Raw genomic sequence first — 19255 nt, forward strand, 5'->3', positions numbered from 1 at the left:
TTTTTACCTGATCAGTGTATTGCATACCTATATGCTTATGTTGCTAGGTAACTGCATGTGGGTGCACTGTGTCCCTCTGTAAACCAAAGTCACATTTATGAACTTACCTGACACATAAAATGGATTTTGCTTTATTCTTTTCTTTTTACTATGTTACATCAGGACTCCAAGGTTATGTCCCCTCAGTTAAATAATAATAAAAAATGAATCAAAATAAAAATATGTGAGTGTGTGATTCAGTGTATGCTCCTGGAAGTGTCTACAATTCAAAACAGTTTTGACTATAATACAAAGAGATAACATTTACAGACACTGTAACTAATCCATTGAAACAATAATAAAATCGAATGTAGATTTAAGTATTTCTGTCAAACTGCGTTGGCAAAAGTTCTTCCATTAGAATAACTGCAGTTAATTTTGTGACCTTATGGTGCAATTAATACAGGATTTGACAGTAATGGTGTGGGTTTGTGGTCTATCAAAGCCAACAATGATTTTTGTTAACTTAACACTGGCAGGAGAAAAAGCACTTACTTCACATTACAGCAGGATCATGTGCCAGTGCTGAGATAAAGTAATTTTACCATGCCAACAGGCTTTTTTTTTTTTATTTATTAATATATTATTACTAATTTTTTAGTCTGCACAATCTGGCTCTTTTTGCCACTAGTTATACAGGAGTCATTCAATACCTTGTGAACATACAGAGACTATTATGTCAGCTGTATCCTGCTGCATTAACAGTCAAAATGATTTGCTTACATCAAGATATCTAGTTTTTCAACTATTGACAGAGCACAGATGTCAACTGTAACATGAATTTATAACAATTTAATAATTTTAATGAATCATAATCTCTATGACCCTGTGATAGACTGACGACCCAGTAAGGATAAGCGGTATGGCTATTGGATGGATGGATAGATGCATGCTGCTAGGTTTGATTTTATTTATTAATTCTAAATGTGCCGATGACACAATGAAGGCTTTCTTACTTATTCAACACTTCACTGAGCCTCAGACATCTTTCCAGGGTCAGTGAGCACGCTCCTCAAAAGATGTTTTATGTTCAGTTCTTTGCCAGAATATCTTTACTCTTTTTTTTTCTTCTTTGTGTTGCAACATTTAGATTTTTCTTCGGGGCATCACAAGATTTTAGTCTGTCAGTTTTTACATTAAAAAGTTGATAAAGAGCGAGGGCTGTTGCTCTAAGAGAAATTGCCTCTCAGTGCAACAACACTGAATAAATAATGGTTAACAAATGTATACTTTCTCAACAGTTCTACTTTCAATACATAAACTTAATGTATGCAGTAGGTTTCTATAAATGTAACATACACTGCGTGAGAGCTGCCTGTTGCTAGCATCAGGAGCTTCAAATATCCAACCTTGTTCACATGTAATGAAAATATAAATATCATAAAAACCCACGATAGTTAGCCAAAATACTATGTTACTGCTCTCTATCAAGATGATGTGACTCAGATATTTTTTTATTCATTTATATTAAGATATTTCTTGGAGTTATTTTTAGTACAAATCACCACTTTTTAATCCATCTTGGAAGCTGTAAGTTTCACGCTGCTTCTTCCCAACCCTTCAAAATTCTTCCACTTTCTCCACCCACAAAAACTTCGCTGGCTGTCTTAACACATTTGAGTCTGACAAAACTTCAGATCACGCTGTATCACTGGGGTCTGTCTGTAGCCTGACGTGCCAATCCAGCAGTCACATCTTGGACTCTTGTCAGGTGGTAAGGACATCCATCTCATCTATGTTCTCCTCACTGATTGTCAATTTTTAAACTATTTAATGTGATGACTTGATTCACATGCTTGCATTTGTATCAAGAAAGATCTTAACAGACATTTATTTAAGTTTATCCATGTGATCCCTCCGGTGCACCGTCAACCACGAACTGTCTATTTTTAACTCTCAGGATGCAGATCAGCAGGAACAAGATGCTGTTTGGCTTCTTTGTATTGTCTTTTGGGATTTTCCTGGACATGGGAATCTGTGCTGCAGGTAAGTGAAATTTATTCTTCTCAGGTTTGTACTTATGAAGAAATAGAGCGATATAACAGATTTAACCAGGCTTGTTACAGTGCTGACAATTTTTTTTTTTTTACCTCAAATGTTTAAAGCAACTGAGTGTGCACCGATATAGAAGTCGTTATGATTGACAACATTAGAAATGTTTTGTTTCTGGATACTGATATTTCTAAGTTTGACCCGGTCACTGCATTTGTTATTCAGTGTGGTGGCAGCTTGCTTTATACTTGTGCCAAATTCCTCATGTTTTCACTGCTGGATTTGGTAGAAATTTCTCAAGCTTGACAAGACATAAATACATAGACTGTCAGATCGGATGAATATCAAAGTGTAGCGCCACATCCTGTCCAACTCTTGTAGAAAAACAGACAAGGAAGCAAGCCAGTTGCACCCTCACAAAAATGGCAATAAATCAACTCTATGGAGCAAACAAAGACCCTGTGTTCAGAGTGGCCAAAAAGTGACAGGGGCTTGAAGAGCTTGTATACGTGTCATCTTTTGAAAAGGAGGATCTGATGGTTGTCAGGATCACCCCGTGGTGATGGATCCCTGAGGCCTTGGCCTGAATTGGGGCTTTTGATACTCTTTGACTTCCCTCCCATCCCAGAGTGGCATGGCATTGAGACTCTTTGAATTAACACACTGCTCTAAATAGATTGTGGTCCGCAAAATGTTTTCAAGTAGAAGAGGAGAGTGGCCAGATCTCTAGGATACCGGAAACCAGTTGTGACTAGAAGGTCAATACACGTACCCCGAAATTCACCTCAGACATCTCTGCGTGTCAGAGTAAAGTCTGAAGACGGCCCCTGCACAAAAGCATCTTTGATTCTGCTAAATTTAGGGTGGACATCAGCTGTGAGGCACTTTTGTGACTGAAAAATAAACCCGGAATTGCTCTCTTACTGTGATGTATCCTCATTATTTGTTGCATCCTTACTCCATCCTAACTGTTCAGTTTTCATGGACAAGATTTTCTTGTTTTGCACTAACTTGTTCCTTATCCCCCCCCCCCCCCCATCATCAGTGCAATCAGAGCTGAGAATCACAACAATAAAGGTAGTTTTATCTGTACTTTTCTGGCTTTTAATACTTAAGCTTTATGCCACTGTGAATACAAGATCAAAGATAAAACACATTTGACTGATGAACTTTTAACATTTTTCCTTATAGCAAGAGCCGTATACAATTTCCAAGGGCACACAACTGGAGGGCTTTTGCATGGACCTGCTGTCTGAAGTAGCCAAGAAACTGGGCTTTAAGTACAGAGTGCAGCTGGTGAAAGATAGTTCATATGGCAGGCAGGATGACAATGGGAACTGGAATGGGATGATTGGAGAGGTGGTGAGAGGGGTGAGTACATACAAAATGGCATTTGAACAAGTCAAAGTGCAGAAACGTACTCTGTAGAAGCTTGAATTACCCAGCCGACATGGGTGACCGACCACTGATGCATACAAAATAAGTAAACGTGGCGAAAACAATAGCAGTGAGGTTATTGGTGAAATTAAAAACTCTTCAACTCCTTCAGGAGTTTCTGTCAATGTATGTGTATAATATCCTCTTACACATGTCAAATGTTTTTATGCTTTCCCTACAGGAGGCAGATCTTGCCATTGCTCCACTGACTCTCACTGCAGCTCGTGAGAAAGCTGTGGGGATGACCAAACCGTTCATGCAAACAGGAATCAGCATCCTGCTGAGGAAGGACATCTCAGAGGGATCAGGCTTCTTCGATTTTCTGAACCCCTTTACGGCTGAGACCTGGGTTGGCATCCTCATTGCCTACCTGGGGACTGCTGCAAGCATCTTTATAGTTGCCAGGTTGGTAATGCAAATAGTTAAATATTTTATTTATTTATTTGTCAATGTTTATTGATGTGGTTATGTGTGGATTTAAGCATGAACATCTACTTATTTTCTGGGGATATTTCCACATTTTTGCCAGTAGTGGAGTTACATCAATAATTCATGTTTTCATGTAAATGCAGAATCAGCCCCTGTGAGTGGAGTCAGCCTCAGAGTGAACAGAACAGATTCAGCCTTGTCCACAGTCTGTGGTACACAGCTGGAGCTCTGACTCTTCAAGGTAAACAGCAAAACCAGACATCTTGTGTGCCAACACAGCGAAGGGAGAGTAGGATCTCTGATGTTTATCTGTAAAAATTCACTATCTCATATAGACTCTCTTTGTGCTCTTTTTTTGTGTTGTCAGGTGCTGGTCCTCACCCCAAATCTCTCGCAGGACGTGTCATTTGCTGCAGCTGGTGGTTATTTACTGTCGTCCTCCTGGCTTGTTATTTCTCCAACCTTAGCTCCTCTAAGAGCTCTGAGTCCGCTCAGCTGATGGTGAAAGGGTTTGAGGACTTGGCCAATCAGGACACAATTGAGTATGGCTGCCTGGCTGGCTCTTCCACCCTTGCCTTCTTTAAGGTGAGAATGAAGATGTTGATATCTCAGTTGTTAAGACTTGAAATGCACCGGATCACTTATCTCATGGTAGTTTTTATGCTATGTATTTTTTTTTCCTTCATCCAGAATTCAAACAACCCAGTGTATCGCAGAATCTATGAACACATGGAGAGAACTAAGAGTTTTGTGTCATCTATGGACGAAGGGGTCCGGCGTGCAAAAGAGGGAAACTTCGCCTTTATTGGAGAGTCTGTCTCTCTGGACTTGGCAGTAGCGCGGCATTGTGAACTGGTCAGAGCACATGAAGTCATTGGCATGAGGGGATACAGCATTGCTGCTGCCCTTGGTGAGGCTGCCCACTTTAAAACCTCTAAATAATTTAATTAAAAAAAGAAAAAAAGAAAGTTGAACAGTGTAACTAACATAACACCAATTTCCTCAAGGTTCCCCTTTGATAAAGAACCTCAGTGTGGCAATCCTTCAACTGAGTGAGGCTGGAGAGCTGGCTTACCTGCGAAGTAAGTGGTGGGCCAGCAGCTGCATAGCAGACAAGACCAAGTCTTCGCCTGTGCAGCTGCACAGCCTCAAGGGGATGTTCCTGGTTCTTTCCCTGGGCTTGGGGCTGGGAGCACTGCTGGCCGTCCTGGAGCTCACCTCCAAGAGTCGCAGAGGTGCAGCAGAGCAGAGGGTATTTGCAAACACATTCATAAATCACATTACTGCTGTCCAGTGACTAAAAAAATTCTTCATTGCCAAAGTGTTAACTTTCCAGAAACTAAACCAAGCAGTACTGTTTTAAGCTTGGCAAAGTGTATTTGTGTTTATACAGTAGTATTTGAAATAGTTCCGTAAGCCTGTGGTTACAGTGTTTGCTCAGCCATTTAAAGACCACACAATTTGTAGTTTTTATGGTTAAAAGCAACCCTGTAATTTGCCAGTTTGTTGTCTCATTAGCTTTAACAAACCCAAATGTAGAAGACACAACCAGACTCAGACAGTCATGCTCACTCATCCACACACAGGCCAAAGATTTGTGTGAATGCTTTGATGTGGTTATGGCAAATCCTTGTTAGATAATACTTTGGACAAAGTGAAACAAATGAATCATAATGAACTTCTGGTTGTTAAACCTGGTAAGGAGCAGACATCACCTTTAACTTTTGTGTCTACATATAGCCCTATTTATAAGTCTGTTGAAGGTGTGGTTCATAAACAATGCACATCCTGGCATCTAACCCCAATACTGTCAAAGCCTTTGGCTGCATCCACACCATACCACTAAGTTTTCGTTTCAAAACGGATTTTTCAAATGAAAACGATCTCTGTCCAGACGATCTGCGTCCATACTGAAACACCTGAAAACATTAGTGACCATTCACGGACACAGGGCATGCGAGAGCCGGTGTAAACAGGAAGCCGATTGTCTGCTCTCAGCTGATCAGTTGCAGAAAATACTACGTACGAAGAAAGCAAAGGCAGTTGTAGCGTTTACATGCAGAATTTCAATGAACAGTCACCTATAAATTCTGCCACAAGAGGGAGTCTTACATAAGAGACGAGTTAAATCTGATTTGCACCCTGCAACATCCCCAGTGCTAACTTCACTTGTCATGATTGTGTAGGATGTAACTTCATGATCAGAGATAACACTTTCATTCATTCTTCAACTAGAAGGAGCATTTTTGTTAAAGGTGGAATAACATGTAACACCACTATTGTTTATCTAAACAAAATACTTGAATTTATGAACATAAATATTCCACTAGAAATCATAATGAGAAGTCTCCTGTAGCCAGACACCTGCTTATGTAATCATGTGGTCAATGACCTTCACTTGAAGGGAACTGAGGTTGTTGATAAAATAAGCCTCTAAAAATGGCTTTTTGTAATATGATTTATGTTTAGTGATGTTTGTTTTGCGTTGCAAGCTCCTTCTTGGTATCGGTCTTATTTAGAACACAGGCCCTCCTACTGGCTAAGTTCACATTAAATTCATCAACATTTTAAAAACGGATTTATTTCACAACCTCCTTCCCTCAGAAATCCTGCTGCACTGTGCTGACTGAAGAACTGAGTCTGCGCTTGAGGACCAGCAATGCAAGCAGACCCCAGGAAAATGTCGACAAGGATAAAGAAAAGGCATAGAAATAACATGAAATCGTGTCGTTTTAACAAGTTACTGATCCTTTTAACTTTTAAATTTGTTTGATAACGTTTGACAGAAGCATTAGCTTAAGTGTAGGTTTTGAACTTTCTTACTTGGAAAGATACATCAGAAAATAAACTTACATTTTATTAAAATAATCAGTTTATTGATTTCAAGTACAAATGCTACAGTTCCAATGAAAAAGCAAACATTACAGTTAAAATATTATGAAAATAACTGTTGGAATGATCTTTGTTTACACTTGAAAACTGACATTTTTTTGCTAACAAATAGCGATCGTGTATTTTTTGAGTTTGCTGTTACTTTTTTGTGACTCTACATCATGCTGTTTTGTACAGTTGGCAATGGCATCATGTGACTTAAACAATTTCTTTTTAAAAACTATTTCATGCATAAAAACTGTGTTGTTTGTAAACATTCCAGCAGCATGACTACAACAGTGTGGATTGTAAACATTACAGCAGACCTAAAATAATAAAAACTGCCTAATTGTGAAATGATGCTTCGTGTCTTCCCATGTATCTAGAGAGGAAATCAGAACTGCTTTGTGACTCAGCCATCTCATCTTTGTTTGCCCTCCAACAACTTTGTTGCTCATCTGATTCTTCGTCCTCTGAAGGAGTTTGTTGTCTGAAGTAACAAATTTAAACTGTGGTCTAATCTAAAAAAAAAAAAACACACAAAAAAGTACACACAAAAACAAGGATTTAGTACAGCCACTTAACTTTTGTATTTGTTTTTTATTTGACTTAAATACAAATATGAATCACAAATCACCCATTACTCACCATCTGGAAAAAGTGGTGATTTACAGCGGATTTCTCTCATCTTCTGGTCAAAAAGGGCCTTCATCTCCCTCTGCAGGGTGCCCTCACGCTGCTCTGCATCAACTGGCACACGGGAGGGCACAAACTCCAGGCTGTCAGTGCTGCCGCCACTGCTGCTGGACGTGCTGTCCGACAGGCAGAGACCGTTGGGTATGCGTCTAAGCGGGCTACTGTAGCTGCCACAGTTTTGTGCTCGCTGTGTCTGCCAGTGGACGGCAGGTTTGTGCTTCAACATCGGTGTCTGAGCAGAGGTAGTCTGTTTTCGAGGGCAACTGCGTGAGCGGGCCTTTGTTCGTATTGGGGTGGACGGTCGGGGGGTGGCAGGGGCCTCTAAGGTCCGTCTTACCCTGGCAGGAGATGCTGGAGGGATAAGTGGAGGAGGTTTGGCTTCAGGCTGGGGCAGAGGCTGTGGCACGGGCTGAGGCTGAGGGAGTGAACTGGTCTGACTCTGAGCTTTTGGTGGTTGCTCAGGTTCAATTGCAGTTTCTGGTTCTACTGATAATTCCTCAGATGGTTCAGGCTGCTCTGGTTCAAATGTCTGAACTGGCTCCTGCTCAGCACAGTTTGATTCTGTTGGTTCATTAAGTTCATTCTCCAATTCTTCTTGAATTGGATTTTGGCTGTCAGGAGTGGGACCATCAGGGCAAGAGGCCTGAGAAGAGGTCTCAAGGTCAAAGTTATCCGCTACCACACGGGGAGCAGCCCCCATGTGGTGGGAGTCAGTGGAGGACATCCGGCTGAAGATCCCTCTCCTTGTCTCTGGTGGTTCATGAATTTTGACTCTGTGAGCACGCCTCACTGGCTCACTCATGGCCCCTTTGTGGATAGCAGCCTTGGCTGCTGGCCCTTGTACCAGAGGAGACATTTCCCCATTCCTGCTGTCCTGAGAGATGGTATCCAGATCTCTGCGGAAGTACAGAGCACGTCCGTCTTCTGAGGACAGGACGGAGAAGTCTAGAGAGGGCTGCCTTTGATGACCCTTTATATGCTTCTGAGCTGCTTTTTGGATGTGTTTTCTAGCAGCTTGTACCGCATTTGAGGGTTTGATCTGTTTCACAATGGACAAAAAAGGTTTTAAGATATACTTTTCAGATGAAGCTGACATTAGATGTATGTGTTTGCTATTTTGAAATTACTTGCCTTTCCTGTTATATCATTGATAGCGACATGAACAAAGATGGACGACTCCGCCATCCCCTCCAGGTATACATGCCGATAACCTAAAAAATCATGTTACACTCAATTTCATTCATATTGAAAGAATAGATAAAATACTTATTTTCATTCTTGCAAGGAGCAAACTCAGGGTAAAACGAGTGCATCACAGATATCTTCTTATGTACCTGGCATCATACTGGTGAAAGCTACAGTCCTCTGCCCAATGAAATCTCGCCCAATAGGATCATGATCCCACACCTGGAAACGCACCAGGGCGATCTGCGGCATTTGAATATTGAAAACCAGAGTCTCCTCCCACATCGGGTTGAAACCTGAAAGACAGAAGAAGGGAAGTTACACAGACCTAAAAGTGCAAAAGTCTTGCATTTTTGAAAATACATAAAGAGATAATAACTTAAGAGACATAATTTGAATTGCAAAATGGAGTTTGCACAGATACCATTATCATCCACCACCCTTGTCTGCTGTTTGGAACAATCAACAGGTAGGCCGATAATCTCAACCTCCACAAAGGGATCAATAATCTGAAAGTGTAAAAACAGAAGAAAAACAGAATTTTAGTACTAAAATTGTTTTAAATGTGTTTGCTAATGATCTAGCCATGATTTTATGTCAGTGTATTTTGGCCTTACCTCTCCTCTGTCCCCAAACATTGAATCTTTAGGTTTGGGAAGCTGCTGTCCACTGATGATCTTCAGCACTAACTGAGTCTTTCTGTGTCCTGGTAGAGGATCCTCCAACATGGGGTTAAAGGCAGCTGAGAAAAAAACCAACAAGAATAAAATAAAGTTAAAATGTCCGTACACAGGGACATCTGCCATTCACTCTTCACACACTACAATATACACATACCTTTACACATGCACTTAGGCTTCAGAATATAGCCGCAGTTTCCGTTACTTGAGAATTTGGCTTGGTTAAGTTCAAGCATACGTCCCTCTGTTTGATAGTTCATTGCAACTAAAATCAAGCACACATTTATACCAATGAAAAATTGCTATAATACCTAACAGACACCTTACTGTTATTTTCTGAAATGAGGCAGGAGCCTCTTGTAGTCTCTGATGGTCTTACCCATATGACATCCTGCGTTCCAGTATGGTTGTGGGTTGAAGTTGCTTGAGTCCACTCTGTAGTTGGACGGGTATACTCTAAGGAGCTGGCGCTGGTTGAAACGCACTAACTCACCTGGCTTCAGCTGTAAGATTTGGTTCATAACAGTCTCATTGAGGGATGATACCTGCCAACTGTTTGCAAATGCTGCCAGATAGAAACAAAAGAGCATCAGGGATCCATTCTCAAAACTTACCATGAACTGTAAGATATAATTGTTGTAAACAAGAAAATCCTAGTTGGATGTTCACTTTAATGTTTAATTGAATTTACCTTGAGTTTCTACGTCATGCACACGGACAGATTTTGTGTATTTGACCAGGTCAGACAGAGCTCGAGACAGCCTCATTGTCTTCCTTTTCCTGAAAGGAGAGTTATATTAAGTATAAGTGTAAATGATAATACTAGGAACATTAGAGTGCTAAAACTTCTTAATTCAGTGACTTAATTCAGTGTCTTACTTGGGATGGTAAACAATTTGGCTCCTTTCTCTGCTGCTGCTGTAGTCTGATTCTCCATCAGACATCGCCTTATTTTTTACTCGAATTTTCTTTTTCCTCTGAAAAAGATCTTTTTTTAAAATTCAAACTCATCCAAATAGTAAGCTGTCAAATTTATTATTTGCATTTTTAAGGTTAAAATTTTAAGTGGAGAAAGGTTCTGTAAACAAGATTTTAAACAATAATATAGCAGCAAACAACTATTCTCTAATGGTGTCCTGAGCAGAAAACAAAGTCACACCCCCTCTGAATGTGTAATCTGAATTTCTTTTCTTTGTTTTGGTATCCGGTCTGGCAGCGTGTGCATGTAATTGCATATACCTGTGCATATTCGTGCATGGGACTGTTAGTCCCATGTTTATAAACACACAGGGACTGACCACAGTTGAGATGGCACAGTGCAGTATGCAATGTTCAGGTGGAAGCGACCTTCCAGAATTTCCTCTGCTTAAGGAACCACGTTTTTGACTAAAAAGGCCTCTGACAAAGGCAGAGACTAGATGTGCCGCATCTAGTGGCAGTAACAATCGTTTACAGAACCCTTAAAAAGCTTGAGAAAATGAACAAATGTCAGACCTTTCGTTTGAAGCTCCTTATTATCGATCTGCCAAATCGTCTCTTTTTCTTGGGCTGATTGGCAGAATTAACACTATTCCCATCCTGAAACAGTCAAACATAATATATTGATATGTGTACATTGTCTATCTATCTACTATCTATCTATCTATCTATCTATCTATCTATCTATCTATCTATCTATCTATCTATCTATCTATCTATCTATGGTTCAAGGTTTCACTAGCCTGTGGGTTGTCATCATCATCATCATCTTCCTCCTCTTCCTCATCACCAGTGTCTTCATCAGACACATCACCTTCCTCTGCATCTGATTCAAGGTTTGCTGGCAGCTTCTTTCCCTAAAAAAACAACAAATGTTTATTCAGCCATTTGATACTTTCACTTTGTGTAAGTGCTTTCATCTCAGCAATTTTACCTTGACTAAAACCTTCCCTTTCAGGACCTCAGGGGAGGGCAGCTTCTTGCATTCATGCATGTTGACATTGGACAGGTCCAGTTTGTCCTGCAGCACCTCTCTCAGATACTCAGCCATTTTCTTCTGCTGAGGCACAGTGCAGTGATTCTCTATGGACAAGATCACAGGGTATCTGGGGAGATGGAGGGGTGAGGTGATGACAAATGAATTACTGAGCCAGCATGGCAAACAGGCCATAATACAAACTCCATTAATATCAGGACCAGAGGCACCTACTGTGATTTTGTGAAGGCATATTTGTTGATTGTTTCAATAACCTCTTTGAAGAGGATTTTGGATGTCAAGGTGTAACCATGATGGATAATGGGCTCTCCATCTGGGCCATCCCAGCAGTCCACTTAAATTGGAGAAAGAGAGTGAATTATCAGAGGCCTGTCCTGTGATAAAATTCCAGTTAAAAGAGCTGAAGTTCTGGTTTTGCAGACTCTTACCCTCCACACAGCGACAGCCAGCCTGGAGAACATAGGCGTACATTTCCACTCTAGACTGAGACAGCAGCTGGTCTCCTGTCAAATAGGTGTTATGTGATGTGGCAATGAAGTAGTTACACAGAGGCTGCGTCATGTCCTGGTTCACCTGATTGTGATCGGGGTTGAAGATATCGCCTGCGGGACTCCGCATGTAGTTTGTAAAACCTGAAGGAAGAAAGTTTCAGACCAGGTGTTTTATTTGTATGTTGATGTCATGTCTGGTCTAAGCGACACATGTGATTTTACTTAATTTGTCAAATGCATATATGGGCATACCATCAATACCCAGAACCATACGCTGCAGGTTCTCAGGACATGGCTCAAACTTTGCCACTATGTCAACTAGGTGTTCTTTGGCCAGGCCTCGCATCTGCGAAAAAAACAACAGCAGGAACCATCTTTTTGGTTAAAATTTTACATAGAAGTTGTGTCAATTCAGTGCTTTTATGGTAAACTAACAGCAGTAGGAAATGTTCAGCTTGCATTAGTTGTAACTTAAGTTCTGTTAAATAGAGGCTTAGAACTATTTCTCAATGCTTTTCATTAACTTAAATTTGAGATTTTTTATTTTTTTCTACAGTTTTATTTAGTAGAAAACAGTAAAAGGTCAGGCTGATATATCTGCCACCAACAATGAAATCTACTATAAAGAGAAGCAATTACAGAATGCACATTGAAAAATAGTGACCATGAATACTATGAAGAGTGGGGTTTGATTTAATGAAAATCTAAAGTATAATAATTGAAACACACACACACACACACACACACACACACACACACACACAAACACACACACACACTAGGATGTTCCTTTCATGTGAAATGACAGATCTGCATGATTATTTTTACTCAGTTTGTTGTACCTTCTGTTCATTTTCCAGAAAACGTGCAAGGTCGTGAAGATCCATGACTTCTTTCTGATTGCTGTAGGAGATCATTATCAGGTAGAGGTCTCTGCGTGTGGAAATCATCTTATAGAATGAACAGAATTCTTCAAAACCCAGAGAGCCTTGGTTCTCGTCTGTGTCTGCTTCCTACAGATATAGACAAAAGTTGTTTTTTTTTTTATGAGACAGACATAACTCTCTTAGTATGTGTGATTTGAGATAACCACCCTGCCAAAAAAATATGAACCACCATATCTAAAGGATATATCTATGTCACCATAAAACATGATGGCACCCGTTCACAGAGACTGCCATCATTGGGAGGGGGGACAGTGAGCCGCTGAACTAAAGCAATATTACACTGCAGCTGAAGCCATCTGTTCAGTGGTGGCCATATGGCCTTCCTGTGGCACCCTCCTGCCAAAATATTGTATATACATATTTGTCTGCTGGCTCCATCTCCTTTTTTTGTCTCATTGCTTCAATAACAAAAATGATTCCTTCTTTCCGTACACAAGTTTGTACTCTGGAACCAGCCCTTTTCTGGTTTAGAAAGATTTTGTGCTAGATGCCATATTTCACCATATACAAATATCTCAATAAGTATGAGATGGATTGCCAGTCCCCTGACTTTTTCTCTAACTCCAATGTGTGCTTGACATTTGTGGTTCTGGATGAAATGTCTCAACAAATTTTGAATCGATTGTCATGAAATTGCAATCATCAAGTTGGTTCATGACAAATAACTAAACTAATGCAAAACTAATGACATCCTCATTTGTCTCAGTTATTTGTCTGTGCTGATTAGTGAACATTAGTATGCTAACATGCTCAATAAAGATGGTGACCAGTGTACACACCAGCATTGCAAGCATGCTAGTATGCGGACAATAGCATATAGTGCATAACACGGCTGTTGCTGAGTAAAGGTTCATGGAACTGCTTGCATAGCTGCAGACTCTTAGTCTTGTAAGTTTCCTCACATACTGTTCATTACTGAATTAGAGCCATCAATCATGTCACATGTTAAATCATGTAGCTAATATAATTATGTTTTGCAGCCATATAACCCCAACTGAATAGATCAACATTTCCAGTTAGGAGATGTTGTATTAGTGGTACTTGATTAATAAATATACAAAAGCTCAGAGGTAGCTCTGATGGAAGTCATGCACATGAAATCTATGGCAGCTTTCATGACCAATCTCTGTGAGTGCAAGTCTTACTTGAAACATCTCCCTGACTTTCTGCTTGGGTAAATTCACATTGAGTTTGTGGAGCAGCTGGTGAACCTCCCCAATGCTCAAGGTGCCATCTCCATTTTTGTCGGCCTCAGAGAAAGTCTGCTGTAACCATGTAAGGCTGCAGTTAAGGATCATTACGCGTTATCATAACTTTTAGGCTAAATAATCTGTTGAATATGAAGTGATGTATTTGTAACAGATCATCATGTTGTCATTTAGACACTGAACATGTGCATGAGTGGCTGGATAAAGGATATTGATCACGGGTGCGTTGCCTTCGGGCCAAACTGTCTTCATCACTGATACCAGCCAGGAGGTATTTTAGCCCAGTGATCCAGGTGCGGGTCTCCTCTGCGTTGGTGGAGACCAGGTCCAGGGACTTCACTCGCTCCCCATAGTAAATACTGAAGCAGCAGTTTGGGTCGAAACGGTTGTCTGCATACCGCCTGAAGATCTCTGATTTTTTCCCCTCGCAGACTTCGTGGATGGAATCAATAGTGACTGAAACAGATCATCAAGGAAGCTTGTAGTGATCATTCAGAGCTTTCAATCATTTTAAATAAAGTGTTTGGTTGGATAAGTGTTTCCAGTGATTGTCCTCACGCTTTATTTGTGCTGAAATACGACTTGTAAATCTTTATTTAAGATTGCCAGCATGTAATTCCCTTCAGTCCTTTATCTGCTGCTAATTAGCTTCAAATATGGATGTACTGTACAGTTGCTTTTAAGGTTAACTAGGGCTATTTATAGTAAAAATTTAGAAATATTTGATGTAAATAATTGCCTTCAAGATTTATAATGGATTATATATGTATATATTGATTTTAGGTTTGCCTAAAAAAAGGCTGTAGTAAAATGCATTTTTCAAGGTATCAAATATTTTAGCTCAACAGTAATGCAGCAAATCAGTGAAACCTTCATAACCAATTAATAAAACAGGCAGCTATTTAGTGAAATTGTGCAGTGTCTTTATGGTATAAAACCAAACTTTTATGTATATGTATATGACCATAACAACACACAAAGAGTGGTTACAACCAAATGTGATTTTGCTCAGAGGGACCAGAGTTATTGATCTCAAGATATACTACTCGGTTAATGTGCAATCCTCAGCTAAACAGAGGGCAGAGCACTGGCATTCTGAAGGCCCACTGAGAGAACAGGAGGTTTAATCTATTTATCACCCTCCTAATCTTTGATAGATCTAATTTGTCTATTAGTGATGATGATCTTGTTTGATCTTGAGCGCTACGTCAAACCCAAAAATCATCCACAAGCTAGCCAGCAGCTAGCTGATAAATACATACTCAGATGTTCAGTTCTGTAAATTCAGAGTGGTGAAGGCTCACTTTTGGCCTTATCATGTTTCCTGGAGGGCCGCCATCGGATGCAGGACTTGTGCTCGTCCAGGTAAAAGAATCGTACCAGTCCTTTCTTCTTCCCCTTCAGCTTGGTCATCTGAGTACCAGTCTGCATTGTGCACATACACCTCTCCACTGCATGAGAGCACAAAGAGACACATTATTTATCAGTGCTCAAATGGCAGTCCTTCTCTGTGAGTCAGACCTGTCAGAAATCCACTGGGCTGTGACATTTACTTAGTCCAAACATCAGATAAAGTCCATTCGCACTGTGCTTCTGTGAAGTTTTTAAGTGAAATATAACATGTTGGTGCTTAAGATTTTCAATTTTCCCAATGATCCCACTCCTGTTCCCATTCCCAGTGCCTTATTGTTAATATAAATCATGTTGAGATAGTGTGTAATATGAAATACTGCAGCACATGCGTCCTGAATTTGTGCAAGAAGACATTATGTATTACTGAAAGGAATCCCTGAAGCTACCTCGACAAGTAGGGGTTTACCATCAAGCACTTGTTTATGAGATTATAGGCTGCGTCACACAGGGATTTAAGTAGCTGTTTATGTGTTAATGATAAGAAGCAGAAGAAGGAAATGATACACAACCCTAAAATGATTATTGTCTAAAAACAAAAACACATCAATCAATTATCAGCTGCCTCACAAGGATTCAAATTATTTCCACATTTCTTTGTTCAAATCTGAATGGTGGATTCATAGTACTTGTACTGAAATAGCATCTCAGATCAAACAATATTATTGTAACATTCAGGCCATCCTTCTTCACGGTGAAGTGGTGTGATTGTTTTGTGGGCTGAGAGCAGGTAATCTTTGTTTGTAATCTGAAGCTCAGATACATGTGACGCAACCTGGCACATCATTCAGGCTAATCCTAAAGGATTGTCTACTGTCCATATGCCCATTATCTACTCACAGGCTTCCCAGCTTCCCTGCTTCTCTAGTCTGTTATACTGTGAGTGGAACACCCATATTTTGGATGCTATTTACAAGAGCATTACGCAGAAACGACCCTCCTTAAGGTAACCAATGACGTCAGCCAACAAGGGAGAGAGCACAGGTTTCATTCTTTTAGATTTATGTGCAGCTTTTGACACTGCAGATCATGCCATTTTAATTGACCATCTTAAGACCTGGGTTGGCATGAGGGATACTGCACTTAGTTGGTTTAACTCCTACCTTTTAGAGAGAACACACTAGGTCACCGGAGGTAATTTCTCATCTTCTATGACTTGCATTACCTATGGTGTATTGCAAGGTTAAATTTTTAGGCCCAGTTTCTTTCTATCTATGTGGTTTCACTTGGTCAAGTCATCCAGCGCCACAACATTGATTTTCATTGCTATCAGGCAGATATACCTTCCTCTAAGAACTGGTCATGCAGAAAGCCTGCTGTTTAATATTGTCTCAACAATATTAACTGTTGGATGGCACTAAACCTCTTACCACTCAACAACTCAAAATCAGCAATAATATTGTTCAATCCAACCTTATTAATGCCATTGAGGGGAGCCTTGGTCTGCCAAAGTGAACTCTTTTGCCAGAAGTTTTGAACAACACATCACAAAAGTTGTCCTGTCCTACTTCCTCCAAATGCGAACCATCTCCAGAATCAAACCAAGACTCTCACACCCTGATCTGGAAAAAGTCATTCACACATTTATCTTATCTTCTATCTACATTACACTACTGCAATTCCCTCCCCTCTAGCATAAACCAAAAGTCACTCTCCTGCCTCCAACTAGTCCAGAACACAAAATAATTTCATGAGTCATTGGTGAGTCTTACCTATCTGACCCAGTCTCCATTTAGGCTGTGCAACCACGCTGCCACCAATCCAGAAAAACTCCTCTGCGAGTCTAGATATGGATGCTTTCTGCCAGAGTTTTGGGGAGCTCATAATGGATGGGGTGGGCGAATTCAAGGGGCTCGAGGCCTGTTTTGCCTGATAGGTTGAGCCCCTAGCCAATGAGGGGGAGAACATCCCCGATGACAAAGATCCCAAAGACTGAAAAGTGGTCTTCTTAGGTGACAAAGAGGACAGTGGTTGACTGCCACTCAGCCCTGGAGATAGAGGTGCCATCGCTGGGGTGATGTTCATCCCTGAATCGTACATTTGAGTCCACCTATCCTGTCCCATTCACACCACATGAAACCACCTTCTTCCTCATTCTGCTGGGCTCTTCAGCAAAGTTTCCTTATAGGACAGCGTCTCTCATGCAGCTTCTAAAGTATCAGCATATCCTCCTCTTCTGGTTAAAGTCTTCCCACATGGGATCAGGGAACAATATTCCCATCCTGAAGGTTCATTCTTCGTCATCCTGTGTTAAGGGATCCACTATTGTAGCCATGGATTCTTTTTTATTTATTTATTTGCACTGAGACACAGCTTGCAGAGAGGAAGTGTGCAACATGTGTCAGTCACTAAATCTTCCTCAAGCTGTAATCCTGGAGTGAGGCTTCAGCCCTGCTTTCATGGAGGGATTTTCACGCAACCAGTAAGCCTCTGAAGAGCGAGAGGAGGATAGGAGGGGTTCACATATTAATTTAACTACGCTTATGGCAGTCCTAATCATTATAGAATATAGAAATTGTACTTGATACTTTTAATTAAATGTTGTTAGGATAGACAGTATTAGGATTTAAGGTCACACTGGTACATTTGAATATTAACAAGCAGGAAGCATCCACTCTGTGTGGAATGATTTCCCCCTAGAGGAAACTGTGTGACACATAGTACGTATATCTTCATCATATACAAGGTGATCCACTGATATTTAAAACATTTCAAAAAAAGAGCTACTCCACCAAAGAAAGAAGAAAGAAACTTTCAGCTTTACTTTATAGGCTCTAAACACTCATAGTAAACTCACACTATGTCTTTGTGAGGCTTTATTGCACCTGTCAGGGTGCACCTGTCCAGCACACATAGTAGGATCTCCACTAAGTGGAATGCAGCCATCATTAATGCTATTAAATACACCTGTGCTGTTCCTGCTTCGACATGTCAAAATGTTTGGTCTGTTCCCAGCTTTGCTCCATCTGAGCAGAGACCTAATCAGCCAGAATAAGTAAAGACACCTGTGTTGGGCCAATAACACTATTATCAAAACGACTCATAAATACCAGTTTTATGACCTTGGCTGATGCCATAGAACTGAATTGTTTGTAAGACAGGAGTTATCGTTGTAGAAAAAAGCACAGGGCTAAATAACCAATTTAATGATTGTTGAATTAATTTACCTGCTTCTGCTTCAGGGTCCTGGTACTGTGTATGCTTTCATACTGTCATGGCTTATTAATCAAACCGAGCAATATCAATCAGCTGTTGCCTCGATGCCTCTGTGCTGTTTTGAATCAAATGTTACTCTATTCATTAAATGCATTCAGTAGGCTTATATATATATATATATATATATATATATATATATATATACCTATATATATATATATATATACCTATAAGTATATAGGTATCATGTTAACCATATTCACCATTTTATTTTAGTGTTAGCATACTAATATTTGCTTATTGTCTCTCAATTCAAAGTAGAGTGGAGGTTGATGGGAATAAAGTCATTAGTTTTGCAGGTAGTTGTTGTAAATCAAAGCTATTAGATATATTTTGGCTAGATTACAAAAAAGATCACGGCAAAACCAAGTTATTAGGATTCATCCTCTGGGCACATTAGATATCTGTATCATGTCCATCCAACCTGCTGTTGGCACTGAAGGAAAAATTCCATGATCACCAAAGACTGTATAATGATTGAGTATGATTCATTCCCTGGGCAACATGAATATCTGTACAAACTCTTACGGTAATCCATCCGATAATTGTTGAGATATTTCAGTCTGAATGTGACACTGACATCACTAGAGCATGGCTAAAAATACATCCAAAAACACACAAACATGCACAAACACTGGTTCCATTGTGGTGAAAATTAAAAACATTCCTCAGAACCCTG

The 19255-nt window shown here is 40.1% G+C and overlaps 2 protein-coding genes across 2 annotated transcripts; one reads left to right on the forward strand and one right to left on the reverse strand.

Annotated features, from left to right (window-relative positions):
* The first annotated feature begins 1603 nt into the window (after positions 1-1603).
* Positions 1604-6753, forward strand: LOC139631044 (glutamate receptor U1). The gene is made up of 10 exons (XM_071494985.1): positions 1604-1753; positions 1940-2025; positions 3077-3108; positions 3223-3402; positions 3650-3873; positions 4041-4138; positions 4265-4482; positions 4588-4807; positions 4905-5149; positions 6502-6753. The coding sequence occupies exons 2-10, from the start codon at positions 1941-1943 to the stop codon at positions 6604-6606; spliced, it is 1407 nt and encodes a 468-aa protein (XP_071351086.1). The 5' UTR covers positions 1604-1753; position 1940; the 3' UTR covers positions 6607-6753.
* Positions 6754-7151: 398 nt separating this feature from the next.
* Positions 7152-17792, reverse strand: plch2b (phospholipase C, eta 2b). Its single transcript, XM_071494984.1, has 21 exons — positions 17073-17792; positions 15255-15401; positions 14163-14406; positions 13888-14017; positions 12638-12808; positions 12048-12141; positions 11733-11936; positions 11518-11638; positions 11242-11413; positions 11051-11164; positions 10824-10907; positions 10209-10306; positions 10021-10109; positions 9709-9894; positions 9487-9594; positions 9267-9391; positions 9074-9158; positions 8799-8945; positions 8596-8675; positions 7417-8503; positions 7152-7289 (listed from the first exon to the last, which is right to left on the reverse strand). Exons 1-21 carry the CDS (start codon positions 17422-17424, stop codon positions 7285-7287), a joined length of 3843 nt encoding a protein of 1280 aa, XP_071351085.1. The 5' UTR covers positions 17425-17792; the 3' UTR covers positions 7152-7284.
* Between the last annotated feature and the right edge of the window lie 1463 nt (positions 17793-19255).

Source organism: Trachinotus anak, unplaced genomic scaffold (genome assembly GCF_046630095.1).
Source record: "Trachinotus anak isolate AG129_WGS33_773 ecotype Australia unplaced genomic scaffold, CSIRO_AGI_Tana_v1 ptg000013l, whole genome shotgun sequence".
NCBI classification, from domain to species: domain Eukaryota; kingdom Metazoa; phylum Chordata; class Actinopteri; order Carangiformes; family Carangidae; genus Trachinotus; species Trachinotus anak.

Excerpts from the sequence above, each read along its gene's own strand:
- plch2b (XM_071494984.1), bottom strand. The coding sequence starts at position 17,424 with ATGGGACAGGATAGGTGGACTCAAATGTACGATTCAGGGATGAACATC. Across the intron at positions 15,402-17,072 it reads ATGGAGACTGGGTCAGATAG|TGGAGAGGTGTATGTGCACA; the intron begins GTAAGACTCACC and ends GCTCTCATGCAG. Across the intron at positions 8,504-8,595 it reads TCAATGATATAACAGGAAAG|ATCAAACCCTCAAATGCGGT; the intron begins GCAAGTAATTTC and ends ATTGTGAAACAG.
- LOC139631044 (XM_071494985.1), top strand. The coding sequence starts at position 1,941 with ATGCAGATCAGCAGGAACAAGATGCTGTTTGGCTTCTTTGTATTGTCT. Across the intron at positions 4,139-4,264 it reads TGGAGCTCTGACTCTTCAAG|GTGCTGGTCCTCACCCCAAA; the intron begins GTAAACAGCAAA and ends TTGTGTTGTCAG. Across the intron at positions 4,483-4,587 it reads CCACCCTTGCCTTCTTTAAG|AATTCAAACAACCCAGTGTA; the intron begins GTGAGAATGAAG and ends TCCTTCATCCAG.